Here is a 16,772-nt window from a genome sequence, read left to right on the forward strand (position 1 = left end):
AACTTGAAATGTGTAAAATTAATTCAAATTAAAAACAACTTTGGCTTGGGTAGCATCATAAAACCAGATCCAGGATTATTTACAAATTCGATTTCTTATTAATACATTAATTGAGTTTAATCCAATGGAAACACATCTGCAGCTATTTTGTTGAAATGTAATTTCAAAGAGTAGAGTGTATCTAACCAAACCATCCAAGGATACGAAATTAATCAACCCATTTACATATATCTACGAAATCCACCTAAAACACTCATTCAAAGTTTCAAATTTTCAGTAAGAAGACAGCATCCATAATATTTTGAAACAACATTGCCAAATGCCATGAATCATTGTCAGTGTCATACCAACAGGACATGGCATTATTGGCAGACAATCGAAGAATGCACTGCACAATCTCTGGAGTTCCATTTTCAAAATGTGAATCTAATAAGTTCATTCATCTCCAATAGAACAATAATGACCTCTGTATCCATCAAATTTGGATGTGATCGCTTGTTATGCAGTACAGGGCTACACGCTATTGTAGAGCATGACAGATGAGCGCGACAAATGCACATGAGCACACATAATAGGCCACTCACCATTCTATCAATACGGATATTGTTATATATGCATTCTACAATGTAGATCTGTGACACTTCTGAAATGTTAGCTATGACGAAAAATCTAGGAATTATACAGACATTGTGGATAAAATATATATGAGATCATGACATTATAATCATAGAAGCGATGACAAGGGTTGTGTCCGAGAGATAACGGGATGTTGAACGTAGCTCAAATTGTCGCTAACAATGGAAACAGAAACAGAAGCATTGTTTAAATTTTCAACACAAACAGTAAGCCGAACATGTGAAGTGTGAGAATAGCAACAAATTCAAAGTCAAAGATACCGGTATTTCAAAAGCATAAATCATCTTTCAGCAACATTTGGGAATCAATCATATAATACAATATAATTTTGCAGGATGTAAATGCTAATTTTTCACCGGGTGTCTGCACGGTGTAACGGTTGCAGTATTAAAAAATACAAAGGTAAACATATCAAATAGACTAGGGGTTCTTTATCTTTTTTTATCGTGGACCACTTGAAGTTTTGTTTCAAAAATTCAGAACCGATGAATGGAAGGTCAACACATCAAGTTAGCACAGTCCCACTCTCACGACATCATTCTCAAACGATAATCTGTTTTTGTAGTTTCTTGATGATGTATTGTCCTTTCACAGACATCCTAAAACTATTTTGTGGACCCCCAAGAGGTCTTTGGATATTGACAGCTTAGTTCAAATAACTACATCGTAAGAAACTTGAATAAGCATGCAGGTTTTGATAAGTCAACACAACTGCAGATTTCTGCCCTACAAATTGCGGGATATTTGGCACAACTTACAAGGAATTCGTGGTATGACATATCAACTTATTCATCAATGAAACATTGAACAGATTTAGCTATAAATGACTGAAGTATCATTTGTGTTCTCGGCTATTGCCCTTCTCATTTAGCAGGTGACATGGATCAATTGTACATGCACAAAATGAAGGGAACACATGATAACTGTTATTATAAATTTTTGACATGATATCAAACCATTGCCGAGACCAGTACCTAGTCTGCAATTTTCCTCGGCAGCCTACTCTGTACAAATCGACCTTCTAAGGAAAAAAGGGGCTGTTCATCAAGGCAAGAATAGTTAGCTTCAAGTATTGCACACAATATTCATCAATGAGGATGAGGGGTCTACCACCTTACCAGCCTTGTGGCATGCTACTGCAGAATATGTAAGAGCAATGTCATGCACGTAGTGAAATATAGTGAAATTGAAATGCACGCAATCAAGAACCAATAATTGGGAATATGTCAGACCAGATACTGAAGCGATACCACATTTGCTACCAGCAAGATGAGTTCAGACAACAGGATGATAGAAATCACATAACAATACACAAAGTATCAATACTACAATAGTAAAGTAGCATTTCATATATTTGAAGGAGCCGTTTGGGCCATCGAAATATCAGTTTGATGAAATACCAAAAGCCTATTACACACCATAGGCCAATTCTATACTGGATACATATAAAACACTATGGTATAGTAGACTTGAAAAATAGGCACAGAAGTACGACAACAGATTTTATTGCAAACAACAATATCAATGAATTTGTAGTCAAGTTGAAGACGGACGAGATTTATAGATAAAATACATGCAATCATTTTGCAAATTCACAGGTTTATACGACAACACATGACTAAACATTGGCCCAATATTATCAATTCAAATCTACACTTGAGATGTCTAAGAAATGGGCAAATGCTTCCCTGGTACATTCACCTTTTTGGTCGAATGAAAATTTGTAGTACGTCCCATCACCGCAAATAGCAATGACAGAATTCGACTCCGGGCCGAAAGCACAAACACATTCGGTATTTGTAGGAATGTTAAATCGGCAGAAACTCCACTGGCTGCTGAAATACTTTGGCAGAAACTTAGCATGTGCCAGGCTCGACTGCTTGTTCACAGACTGGGAATGTTCCGTTGCTTTTTCTCCGCATCCAAACACATGGATGGTGCTGTGATCACTTGAAACACAGAGCAAGCTGGAGTCTACGTTGAAATTGATACAATAAATTCTGGCAGATCCCGAACCGCGTCGTAGCTCTGTTAACTTTTCACCGGTTGCCGTATCAAAGATACGGATTAGGGTTCCTTTTTGTGAGGCTGTAGCAAGTCGCGTCCCTTGCAGATTAACGGCGATACAGGATAATGCGGCTTCGTGAGCATCTATAACTTTCGGAGCCTTTTCTGTATCGCCCAAGTTAACCAATTGCACCTGACCCGTTCCCTTAGCTGGAAAGGCTAATACTGCGTGTGTACTGCTCGGACAAAGTTGACAAAGACCCCACGGATTTGGGGCAGTTTCAAACACATGGAGCACTTGAGGGTTCGGAGTGAATGTGAATACCTTCACAATACGATCCAAGGCTACGACAATTCGGTCTCGACGTAAACGTACATTACGCACGTCTGACGAAAATTGAAGTTCAATCACAACTTTCTTCTTTAAATCGTCCCATATCATGACCTTGTTTTTGGGGAAGGCAGGCTGCCCTCCGCCACCGACAATTGCTAAATAATTGCACCTGAAAAGCATCTCAACACAACCGATCCCGCCTTCTTTAAAATCGCGGCGCTCTTTTTCCTTCAGCGGATCTGCGTTATATATCCTGAAACCGGTCGTAGTTCCGCAAGCAAAGCAGCCTTGGTCTTGGTTGAAGGCGAAATGTAACAGGCCAGCCATCGTTGCTTGCTACCCTCAATTAACTGAACACTTATTCGGTACCGCGCGGTAAGTCTTCAGTCGCAGACGAGAAGACAATAACAAAGCACAGAAAGTATTGCCAAAGAGCTTCACAAGCGTGAAAAATACCAATAGATCTACCCTTTGGTGGCGGACAAACAAGAGAACACCCAACAGAGCAAAACCAATCGCTGGTCGCTCAATCGGATGCCGCTATGATTCTGGCAGAAATGCTGATCTCATGTTATGAAGTCATTATTAGGGCCATTTTTATATGACCTTAAAAAATCAATTATATGACTTCATTTTTGGGAAAATATGACTTTATATGACTTTATGCGAAAATCGTGTATTTTTACATGTAACCAACGTCACTCATGGAACTGACGAGTAAAACATGAACAACATAACAGTAATACACATCCATTTTTATTTTAAACCACTTTTGTAGTACAGTTTCATGTAGTGTGGAATGTTGGAGTCTTTAAAGTTACTATTTGGACGTAAAAATGACTTTAGTAATGAAAATGAGCGCTCCACAGACGCAGATGTTTGTTGACACTACTGCAGTTTTGCATACAGCGCTGGTGAAATGTCTTGTGTTTGTAGCTCCATAATTTGTTTCACATCGTTTTTGTCCAATCGCTTCTTAATGTAACTTTTGAGCTCAAGCGGATCTTTTCCGAAATCAAGGGCATTTAGATCAGCATGAGCCTCTTTGATAGTGTACGTACAACTCCATTTTCAGTATCAAGTTTGAAATAATGTTGTAGTGGAGACATATTTCTGTTAACTGACTCGTCAACTTTGGATAGTTCACTGAATCTTTGACGCTCTTTACAATAACTCCTTCAGCTTCCCATGCGTTGACTATTTCTTTCACTTGTGGAAGTCTCTGAACTTCAAATTACGTCCCACTTCAGTGCACAGAAGTAAAACAGATTTTGTAGCAACACAATGCAATGTGTGACCTCATAGGTCTGCGACTGTATTGTTATGTAGGCTAACCTTACAGTTTCCTTCGTTCAATCAGAAATTGCCTTACTTTCTTGGTGCGTAATTGCTTCAATTGACACATTTTATTTAAAGTATACAACAATATGACTTTATAACTCAAATATGACCTAACCAGGAAAATATGACTTTATATGACTTTATAACTTTCTTGATATACCCCATATGGATGCGAATTTTGCGTTAAAATTGACTTCACGACTTACTGATGCATAGAAAAAAATATGACTTTAATGACTTTAAATGGCCCTAGTCATTATAGATAACTAACCTACGGAGGTTAGTTATCTATAAAGTCATGGCCTACTAAAAACAGGTACGTCTGTTTTAGCAGTGTTGGGATGACTCGAGTCATGACTTGACTCGAGTCAGACTTTTTCGTATGACTTGACTTGACTCGAGTCACTTTGGAAAAATGACTTGATTTGACTTCACTCGGAGCTTCAAAAATGTGCATTGACTCGTGACTCGGAGCAAAATTTACGAGTCAATTTCAAGTCATTTAGTAAGCGTTGTCGAATAACCAGTCATTCACTGATTGTACGTTGCAAGGTTTCTCAATTTTTAGATCACAAATAAATTGACTGCAAAGAAGAAAATTAATCTAAATAGCAATTTGTCTGTTTCTTAGACGGCTCGTCAATGCTTACGTTGCCCAGTGCTCACATTTACCAATCCTCTCACAAATATATTGTGTGCGTTTATATTCTCACGGATGTGTAGATGGGTAGTGTAGGCTATTGTACCAAATCCATTTGTCGCAACTTCTCGAAGCTTCGTATCAGGTCCTATATTTTTGCTGATAAGAGCTGACTGTAGTGTGAACCTGTACAGGTACTCACGTACTTGAGTAGCAGTTCTACGCCTGCGTGAGGGATACACCGTCTTTTTACATGTATATTGAACTAGATATTCGTCATTTGATCAAGATAAATTAATCTGTCTTTTAGACAGTTAGAAAAATGTAATTACTTTGAATCATCACTCATGCTTCGAAAATTTAATTTGACTTGAATTGTGAGTTGACTCATGACCAATGTCCCCTTTAATTTTGAACGAGTCTGCACATACTAACCAACTCACTGCGCAGACCCTTGGAAAACAGTGCGTAACGACTAAAAAAAAGGTCATTATTTCGAATTTTTTGTGCGCAGCTCAGATTTTCTGTGCGCAGAGACCGCGTGTCAGTACTGCACATTTGCGCACGTGCGCAGCTTAGAGGGAACATTGCTCATGACTTGACATGACTTGACTTGACTTGACTCGAGTCACCTCCAAAAAACGAGTGACTTAACTTGACTCGAGTCCCCTTTGAAAATCGATTGACTCGATTTGACTCGAGTCAAAATCTGCAATGACTCGAGATGACTCGTGACTCGAAGGTGGTGACTTGATCCCAACACTGGTTTTTAGTAGGCCATGATGAAGTGAAGCTCTTGCAATGATTCAGTGCGCTAGCATGGAAAACTTAATAGGATTCAGTTTTCCATGGTGGTAACCTACTACAATGAAAGATTTATATCGGGAAATTGATTGATGCTGGTTTCAGTATTTATTAACCATTTATTTTTCAAAACACCACGATACAATGAAAAGATTGAAATGTATCGAAACGAAACGACTTGGAGTAGTCTTTCAAGTCAGACCATACCCACCTGGGCCAACAAGGCGATGTAGAGAGGAGGGATGTACGTGTATATGTATCACTGAGCTGTATGTATGTATGCAGTACGCACATGCATATTGCACAGTGCACACTGAATTAAAAGTAGCAGAAGATAACATAAAAGTCAATCAATCAAATTCCCACGTTGTCTTCGAATATGTTGAATCAATGATATGTACATATTATATATATCATTATGGTCAGTGGCGGCTCGTCCTATTGGGCAGCTGGGGAATTGCCCCATCTAAAATTCTGTCCAATAACAATTGTTTACCATTTATAGACGCACAGTAATCAATATATACCGAAATCACAGCGAAACCCGCGTTATTCTTGTGCTTTGGCTTGTAAATGCCCATACCTAGCGAAGTCTCTGCGAAAATCGAATTCTCTTCTGTGTTTTCGCTTTGTGAATGCCTAGCCGGGGCTTGCCCCGGTAGCGCTCATAACAAGCTTTCACCATAGTGTCCTATATGGTGTCGACACAAGCAAATCTCACGCCTCAGTGAAATTGTATCACGTCAAAATTTCCATTTGGCTACAGGCAATTTGACGGTCATTTTTGACCGGCTTGCCGAGCATTAAATCTGGTAAAACGGGTATCAATCGAAAGCTGACTCTCCACTGATTACGAAAATATACATTTTATTCCGCTCGTGGCCCTGGAACTCCCATGCACATTGCACAATCAGCCTCGAATTTTTCATTGTTATGGAGATTGGCATTGGGACGCAACAATGCTGTCTGGCGAAACGAGAGAGTAGCTCATGACGTAACAATGTTGTTTGGCGAAACTAAAGAGTAGCTAGAGAGAAAATCCCCGATCAAGGATAATCCGAGAATTATCAACGAAAAACTCAAATAATTCCACTTCTACAAGTCGGAATTGACTCAAATTTGTTTTGCATCGTCTTTGAAGACAGCTCAACAATTTCATGGGGTTGACAGTAAAATTTGAAAAAAAAAAAATTTTAATTTTTAAAATAAATTGAAAATTTCAATTCAAGATTGCACGGCCTCCACTGGTTGGAATTGAGTCAAATTTGTTGTGCATCGTTTTCTTAGACAACCTGGCGATTTAGTCATTAGGCGAGTGGGATTTGGAAAAAAAAGGTTTTTTTGAACAACCCTAGTGCACCAGAAACACTGCTCTTGAAATCACTAATCAGATGGTTTATATCCTGAGGTGAAGCATATACGAAGAGCTGGATATATTGAGTATGAACATTGAACACCGATATCTTACAATTTGACTGACAGTTGAAACTTATAATATGACTGACGATGAAACTGATAGCTTGACCTAACAAGGGCCGGTGCATGGGTTGGAGCTACAACTTTGAAGGGTGCATCACTCCAAAAATGGCTGAACAGCACTGTCGCAGGGGACAGAGGATGCGATTGTACCCGTACCCTGACGTTCACGTCATTTCTGTGATTTATACTGCGACTGGCATTCATGTGACGCCAAGCAACTTCTAGCATGTCTGGTCACGTCGGCAGACCGTTTGACACTCGTACATCACGTCATTCAGGTCTGTCGTATCCCATATGCTACCCATGGCTTGTGATGATTATATATTCAGGCCTAGTCTACCCCAAACCTATAGTGTGCCAGATAAACAGTCGAACAACAAAAGTCGTATTTCATACAAAGTACCATTATTATTCCTTGAAACATAGGCCTACATTCGCGGCAAATCAGCTCCGTAAATTATCGCTCAGATAGTCGGGGCGTCATCCTTGCAGTTTACTCCACCACACAGAAAGCAACTGAATAATTTCAAGACATAAACACCACCCGTCCGACTTGGTGGGACCAGCCCACACCCGAAGTTTTACGTCATTCACAAGGGCAGCACTTCGCAGGTTAAGTAATGGAATTGTTACGCAGCCCGCAATCTTAAAGTAAAACAATTTATCCAACCAAACAGAATACAATCAACAAACATACAGTGTGTGGTGAAAAATAATATGCATACAACATAGTATCGCCAAAAAAAGATTGAACGACAATGGTTTCGTGATAAGCAGTATGCTGCGTAGCGAATATCTTCCAAGAGCGATTCTAAAGAGATGATTTTCCATAGCAACGAAATCACAAGTCGACTACTGTCAAGAGATACAGTTTAGCCGAAACCTACAAATAAATGTACATTCTGTCACAATCACAATCAGCTGGACCAGACTATTGCGCAAGTACTCAGACAAACGGATTAAGGGAATCGTCGTAATCTTCATTCTTCTTAATACTCTGCGATTCACCTGTTTCACTCTGTAAATTTAAATGGTACCTGAATTATCACCTGGCTTGGTTGAATAGGTATGTCTATACATGCTCGACACCTCAGATATAATCGACCACCGTGGAATTCCATAAACGGGGAATACAAAAACCTTTAGGTTTAGCTTATTACATTTATAAAATCAAACTCATTTTATATCAGATATAAGCTGGGATCCTTAAAAGAGACGACCACTGATCGAGGATTCGAGCCTCCAAATTGATTATTTTGACAATGTTCAACTACAGCGCGACTTCTGGGCGGTAGAATTACAGGATAATACGGAATGAATTTGGGATTTGGACTCGGAAGAGGAATTGACATCATTAGAAGGTACGTACGTCTTCATCACCACGGTAGTACCTGTTACGATGCCCAATACCACAATGAAGTATAAATAAACACTTGATTTTGTAATCCACTGCATTCATCTTGAAGACGCCACATTATGTAATTGATAAACCTTAAAGCAAATTGGGGATTTCGAATTCGTGCACTCGATCATGTCATGCCTAATCGCCAGTTAGTAATCGTGGTTTTAAAATCTAGTTTCCTAAAACCAGAAGTGGTCTCCAGGTCAATTGCTGGCCCTAAAGTGCAAATGATCTGTTACATTTCCACTAAATTATAAGCAGAAGTGTAAATTTTCAAGGCATACGAAATCGACTTCAGGTAGTTTGAAGATGTAGCATGCAAGAAGGCGTCGCAACCTTTGTTAATCAATCACCGGTGACAGAGGCAGATACAGGAATCGATTCCGTTTACTGTACGGTGTACCACCCTGTTGGGATGGTAGTCTACACGAAAACAGAATCCAGTGCCTCTCTCCACGGAGTTCGGTGCCTTTGACTCGTTTTTACTCATTTGAATAGTTGTGAAAGCAAAATTTGGTATCTGAGACTGCCATTCATCCAAAGGTATAGTCAAAGTAGTCAGTGAGTATTGCTACTTTACTAGAAGTAGAATATATATACTCAATTACAAGTACAAGTTGGGATTCCGAAAACCAGAAGTACTTCGTTACTGGCCACCTCTGATACTATAAGTCACTTACCACCGATGTTGTCTTTTTAACAGGCGGCTTCGGGCGTGGCGGGGGAACTTTCTGTGGCACCTTCGCCGGGCGCGGAGGCGCCGAAGGCTTTTCGGGTGTCGCGGCGGAAGGCGGCGGCGGCGGAGCTTTCTTCATTTTCATGGACGCGCGCGGCTTCACCCGCGGAGCCGGCGAATTAACTGGACGCGTGGCCGGTGCAGGACTCGCGGCAGCGTCGTTGTGACTATCGGGTGCTTTATCTCGAATAATGTTTTCGGGCTTGACGCTTTCAGGTGTTGATTTCGGACGCGGCGCAGGTGGTGGTAGGTGTTTGCGTGGTGTTTTCTTAATAGCAGAGTTTGACGCTTGTGTCGCAGTCGATTGATTCGTTGTTGTTTCGGCCTCTGCCTCGACGACTTTGATTTCTTTGTCCGATTGGGCCTTATTAGTTTCGGCTGATGTGCCTGTTGCGCTGATACCATGTTTTTCGCCATTATTGTTATTACCGTGCGCTTCTGGTTGCTTCTTTTCAACCGGCAGTGGTGCGCAACAGTCCTCAGGTGTTGGCGATGAGGCTGACTTTGTGTTTTTCTCATCTTCGGCACTGTGAGATTCGATGTTTTCGCTATTTCTGTCGATCTCGTTGTGCGCTACATCGATGCGACTTTCTGCCTCGACCGAGACCTTCTCTGTTACGTCACACTGAGTAGTTTTCTTCCTCACTGCCGCAGCGAGTGTTATCGTTTCCGCTTCCAGTAATTTCCTAGCCAATTGACGGTAAGTTGACAAATGCTCAGCGAGTTCGTTTTCTACTTCGTTTGCGAAAGGAAGTTGCGAATTGGTTTCGTCAGAAATACCGTTCGTTTCAATCGCGGATGTGAAGCAAGGAGCGTGAATTAGCAGCACCTGTCTCAGTTTTTGTATCAAGGCAGGCGTTTTTTCGCCGGAGAATTTCTCCACCCAGCCGTACTCTTTGACAGCGATGCCGGCGCATATCTCTTGAACCTACAGGAGAAAAGGCTGTCTCAGGTTGTCTCTCGCCTACATCAAAATATGGGAGTAAATAGTTTCACTGTTACGCTAAATATTGACTACTCGACATAATTGATATGGAGAGATACAGGGGTGTCTTTATTTTGTACATGCAAGCTAATGAAACAAGGAAGCTTCATTAGCTTTTCATTAGCTTCCTTGTTTAATTAGCTTCATTAGCTTGCATGTACAAAATAAAGACACCCAGATACAGAACGAAGCTGTTGCGATGGAACAGATTCGACCTAAAATTTATCGTACAGACATATCCACTGAGTAAACATTGTCGAGAATACAACAGTTCATGGACCTGTTGTTACCTAGCAGCCCATTTGTCGAAATAGATCTAATTCATTTCATCTCCAAATAATGAGTCAAGAGTTAATTTTGCCGACTGAGTGAATAGTCACCATCCAAAATCATCAGATCCCGCTGGCTTTTTTTGATTAAGTGGCGAAGTGAAATCAGCACGTCAATTTATTGATATTTTTATCTATTCAAAAACAACGATAGAATGCGAGAAAATGAAAAGATGGGAATGTGTAGAAACGGCTTGGAGTGGTATTTTAAATCGGACGCCCACATTGGCCAAGGACATTAAATAATAGGCATGTACATTATAGAGTGAATGAAAAGCAACAGAAGATAACATAAAAGTACAAGCGATAAAAATGAAGTCTTATAAGTTGGAAGACGAAGTCGATTTGTCCAATCATTGTCCTGTAATCTCGAACGCCGACTATTGTTCAGTATTTTATGTCGATAAAGAATGAGTTGAACTACAGGCCTACATTTTGATAAATATAATCAACATAGTAATAAGGATTGGTTATAACTTATAATTATAACCCGAAAGTCACCGGGAAGAACTAATAGCACCAATGATTCGAGCCCTTATTTACCTCTTTCATCTTCGTCACTTCGGCTGCGATCATGGTGGCCACAGCATTTCTTTTCGTAACCAAAAGCGACCCGCTGTACGCGAAACGAATGATGGGTTTCAATCCTTGAGCTGGGCAGTCCAGTGTCAGTTCTCTGGTATCGCTGATCATTTTTCGCTCCTCGTCAACAAAACAAGTCCTAGAATTTCACAAGGTATTCGTCAATGCTGGTCATGATGGCGGAGAAATCTGCTTTATCGTCACTGGCCAGTGGCCAGTCACCACTCCATTTTCTAAACTATATTTTCCGATAAGCAGTGCTGTAACTGACGCTCACCGAATCCCGCAAAAATGGAGGATCAAGCTCGAAGGAGGCCCAAAATTGTTTCGTAAATAAACATAAATTATAGATTATTTTTTGGCAGAATTATTAAACTTGAATTTTTTTCTTTGTACGATTTAACGTCGCTAAATGTTTTGATTTTAATACGGGTGCCCGAAAAATAATTTAAATTTAAATTTATAATAATACGCATTTCGGCGCCGGCAATTGCCGCGCCACACCACACTGACACATGAAGTTTCGGACAACATGAAACTCTGCGAAGTGTACTCCCAAAAAATTTCGTCAGCGAGAAAACCTAGGCCGCAAATTATCGCCGCATGTTGACAGAGACCTTTGATTGTGTATATATAATATATAAGTCTATTTTCTATTGTTCATATTGGTACCTAAATGAAAGACGCCGGATAGGCTGTCTATGGGCAGTCTAAGAATTGATGCTCCCCGTGAAGAAATGTAAACATGGAATTGTGTGCGTCTCACAAAAGAGGTTTTTCTTTTCGTTTGATATGGTACGTTTTGGCGATTCCAATATCTTTTGTTCATGATATAGCAGCCGGGAGGTCACGAAATAACAACATGCAACAGAGCAACTAATAACAACGGGGACCTGTAGATTTATAATAAATTACTTATATGTCATTAAAGTGTCCTAAATTTACGAAGATACCGCCTGTCCGCCTCCCTCTGCTCTGCCCGTAACTCTCGACAAAATCACATGCTTTTATACTTAAACTATTTATTGTTATAGTTATAGTTAAATAAATGCTCGCGTTATTGCCGACGGTATCCCCTGAGGAGTGTCAACCGAAAAACTTCGGGAATAAATATGAATATATTATTCAAATGTTAAAATTCAGTCATGAATTTGAAATTTCCTCGCGTTTCGTCTACACGGCGACGGATCATAGCCTAACACTGAAGTCGGGTTTCGAGTAACCGTGAAAGGTCGGTCTGGGGGTCGAAGCCCCCCAGAAGTTTGGTTGATCACCCTATGGCAGTGGTCGGGAACCTATGGCTCGCGAGCCATATATGGCTCTTTTGGGGATAAGATATGGCTCTTTGACACATTTTTAATTTTGTATTTATCTTTATCGATATTGCAGAAACTTGTTAGTAAATTTTTTCTTTAAGGTCATAATAATTATTCTCGTGGCAGCATAAAAATGTATTTGAGAGGTGAGGGCAGTGGCGTATCCTGGGTTACGGGCTCGGACCCCTTTACATAATCCCCAATTCTAAGTTGCTGTAGCGCCAGTGACCAATATCCCTAGCGAATTTGATGTACCCGGCATCGCGCGCTGCGTAATCTTGGATTGCACCATACGTTGGTTGATCAAGTCAAGAGGATATCAGACACGGGGACGCCTATATGACAATCAAGTTTTCAAATACACATTGTCTTCCTCATCTACTCCGAGAAATGAACTGGCTTGGACGTGACATTCCAATTACATGTTCAAATTGCAAACAACAAACTTTCTAGTACTGCCGGTAAAATGTAGGCATATACTGCAACGTTTATATTACCGCCAAATTGAGAAGTCCATCAATATTTAGATTTTCGGAATCAGTGCTATAGTAATATTAGATTAGTATCAATTATTGTACATCTTGAGCTAATTACGATGAATTGCGCAATCACAGGATGATTAGTAAGCTACGAGTTTTTACAGAGAAAATATGGCAGCCTTGACGAATCTCAAGTAGTGAGTTCGATTCGAATTTGTACTATCATGACGTCACGAATTTCCAATTGTGACGTAACAATTGATTGACATGTATGGCTCTTTGGTAGTTGAAATGGAAAATATAGGGCTCACATGGCTCTTCAGACCAAAAAGGTTCCCGAACACGTCCCTATGGGGACACGGCCATCGTTTTGAGGGCTGACGAAGTGCTGTGTCGGTCCCGCCGATAAGAGTGCATGGGTGACATTAAATCTACATTCTGTTCGTGCGTCTCGCACGTATCGCAGGGGAGATGCGCAGTAGAATTCAAGTACGTTGTACGTCAGCACAGCACCCTCGGGCTATATAAGATTATCTTACTTTTGTGTATAAAACTGGGATCTAAAACGATTCGGTAAAGCTAACCCAGGCTATAGTGTATTCACTCATTCAGAAGTATGTGGTAAATCTCACTGTTATTTGTTATTCGAGGTAACTTCAAAAACACTCCGCAGGCGATACCTTTGCTCAATATCACGATAACTTGTCATGCGTATCGGATAGATTCGCTTATATCGCACTATCGTTTGTCTCATTGTCAAGTAAAGACATGAGACTATTCATCAGCTCCACTTCAAAGGTATGACACAGTTTATGTGCACTTGAAACAACATTGAATCGATCGGAATTGGCCTACGTCGGTTAAAAGTGAAAACACATACTGCGAGGACGTTCTATTAACTTTGCCGAGTTCGACCCGGGGAACTTCCAGTTGTTTTCATGATTCCTCCATCGAATTCAAATAGCATTCAGTTCTCGCCGAATGAATCATCAGTAAACGTTGTGCAAAATATTATTTGAAACGCGTTACCGCAGATTGCTTCACCATATGGCAATTGACAGCGTGCCAGATATACAATTACATACTCATAGCAATGACAAACCATTGCCATGATGCAAGGAAAACCTTTCGCAAGAGTTCTATTCATATTTGGTATGCATACCTGAATATACCTCCACACGCCGCCAATATAACCTTGTGCGCATTGAAATCTGCATTCCGCGTGTGAACGCAAACATCGTATAATATTGTAGTCTTTCGAAATTCGTCGAGGCGCTTCAATAATTTATTTCCATAATCTGGTATCTCCTGGCTCCAGGCAAGCTGTTGCTGGTCTTGGTCTGAGCTTCCCATTATGATTATGACCACTAAGCCAGCATATTACTTCTCAGGCAAAAGTGCCTGGTTACAGACGACTCGGTTAATACGAAACAAGGAAACTGAAATAGAGTAACAATGTACCTCAGACATTTATATAGCTCGCACGTAACCTGATCGAAGTGACTCAATAGATAAGTCGAAAGTTGTTTTGCAGACGGTGAGATTATATTAGTAACTCAAGCAGTCAACTATGCAACTGTGAAGTAATTAACGAGGGTTTCACATATCACCACATAACGCATGTATGGTAAAATGCGTCGCAGTAAATCTTGCACGTATTACGTATACAATACATACGTTGTATATAGGCGTACGTCAGACGATTTATTATAAAGGCATTCTAGAACAATATAATAAGTATATTCACGTCAAACTTCAATATGCGTATATTCCAAGCGTCTGAAAACACACAGTCTGCAAGTATTTCGCAATCGCATGCCAAGCGAACGAACTATAGCTGTATCGTTGCCGCAGCGGATCGATCAACGCAGTTGCTTTCTTTTTCATATATCACACTGCAAAGAAATTACTTGGCCCTAGCGATTATGCGCTCGCACAGCCATAATATCCGCTATAATTGATATAGCGGCGGTGGAGTGTTCTACAGCTGATCGCGCGCGGCTGCTACTAACTATATCATAGCAGTAGATACTCGACCATTAAGCGGTAACGCACGATAGGAGAACGACGGACTATGCCTCAGGCGTTAAAAACAATGCAAGCTAATGTGAATCACCCGCTTCGGCATGCCACGCGTATACAGATCCAGTATCGCCAAATTTGAAATACGTAAAGAATGTCTCACTACTACAAATTCCGGTGAATCCTAACATTTTTGTACGCGTCCATTATTTTAGCCAATAGCTTCTATTTAAAGATTTTCAGAATCCGTATGGATTTGAGAAATGGGAATCATAAAATTAAGAAATGTAATAAAGGTGGACTGCGAGTGCTGCGATAGTGCAAGCATTACCTGTTACTGATAAGCCAGATAGCCAAATGGGGTAAAATGCGTACTTGCTCTCCTGCAATTTTGGTTTTTGGCATTGTGATGTCATATTATTCTGTCAGATCATAGTATGGGTGACATAATTTGATTGATAAAAGAGCTTATACTCCTACACTCACTTCATTCACTCTGCCCCAGCTGTCTCTATACAGCAGTGGTCGGGAACCTTTTTTGCCCGTAGAGCCATATTGGCCCTATTTTTTCCATCTCAACTCCCAAAGAGCTATACATGCCAATCAACTGTTACGTCACAATTGGGAATTCGTGACCTCATTGTAGCACTAATTCGAACTCACTACATGGGATTCCTCGTGTGCGCCACATTTTCTCTGTAAAAACTGGTATTTATTGTTGGAAAATAAAGCTCGAAACGAGAGGTAAGACGCAGACGAGCCAAGCCTCCACCAAGGATAACGCAATTCCTTGTATAAGTAGCTTTTAATTTATAACTGATATTAATCGAATGTGATTGTCACACTGATTCACTGATTCCGAAAATCCAAGGGCGGAGATGATAAAGTCAGCTGATCCGGGAGAATGCTAATCATGTGATTAAAAACTGCTAATCGGGACGCAACTCAAGCGGAGATAATAAATTAGCTGATCCGGAATATTGCTAATCGTGTGATTAAATACTGCTAATCGCGACTCATCAAGTTTGAAAGATTACGCCCGATGGTTAGTCGAGGTGTCCCGAGTTTTCAATCAAGTGGCATTATCTGTTGCATCATAATGCGAAAACGCGTTATAAGCCATCGGTTGTCAATTTGTTGAATGAAACAGCAGCCTGCTGATAGCGACGCTGCCACTGTAATATGTCGAATTTATCATCATCGCGAAATAAAGGTCGTGTCCAATTCGTTCGTTACAGCTAAGAAATGGATTATAGAATATTAGTATCGCTCTGCATTGGCGGGTACATAATTAGTGAAGCTATTACCTAGGACACCATCGGCACGGTCATTATCGGAAATATTTGTACGTAGGAATGGTACGCAGTTTTTATAGAAAACAAGTTATCTATAGTTTGTTCCGGTTTGATAAATCAAGAGATTAACACTAACTTTATGCGCTGCGATCAACCGGTTTCTTTACTCCTAGGTTGATAAATCCTGACGAACGCGATAATCGACTTTTATTGCTAATCCAACTTTATTATCTCCGCCCTAAATACTTATCGACTTCTCCATTCTCAAAGTATTCGGCGGTAACATAACGTTGAAATACACGCATCAATTTTATACTACACGGAACGTGGATAGCTATGGCGTTGTTTGTAATTCGAGTTTGTAATTGTGAATGTCACATCCACA

At 40.4% G+C, this 16,772-nt stretch overlaps 2 protein-coding genes across 2 annotated transcripts; both read right to left on the bottom strand.

Annotated features, from left to right (window-relative positions):
- Window positions 1-668: 668 nt before the first annotated feature.
- On the bottom strand, window positions 669-3,529 carry LOC145457287 (WD repeat domain phosphoinositide-interacting protein 3-like). The gene has a single exon (XM_080335475.1). It carries the CDS (start codon window positions 3,302-3,304, stop codon window positions 2,276-2,278), a length of 1,029 nt encoding a protein of 342 aa, XP_080191601.1. The 5' UTR covers window positions 3,305-3,529; the 3' UTR covers window positions 669-2,275.
- A 4,100-nt stretch (window positions 3,530-7,629) lies between these two features.
- On the bottom strand, window positions 7,630-14,534 carry LOC145457138 (uncharacterized). Its single transcript, XM_080335307.1, has 4 exons — window positions 14,233-14,534; window positions 11,237-11,414; window positions 9,324-10,307; window positions 7,630-8,259 (listed from the first exon to the last, which is right to left on the bottom strand). Exons 1-4 carry the CDS (start codon window positions 14,421-14,423, stop codon window positions 8,188-8,190), a joined length of 1,425 nt encoding a protein of 474 aa, XP_080191433.1. The 5' UTR covers window positions 14,424-14,534; the 3' UTR covers window positions 7,630-8,187.
- Window positions 14,535-16,772: the final 2,238 nt, after the last annotated feature.

This window comes from Botryllus schlosseri, chromosome 15, assembly GCF_051294905.1.
Source record: "Botryllus schlosseri isolate E-star chromosome 15, Bs_hap1, whole genome shotgun sequence".
NCBI classification, from domain to species: Eukaryota; Metazoa; Chordata; class Ascidiacea; order Stolidobranchia; family Styelidae; genus Botryllus; species Botryllus schlosseri.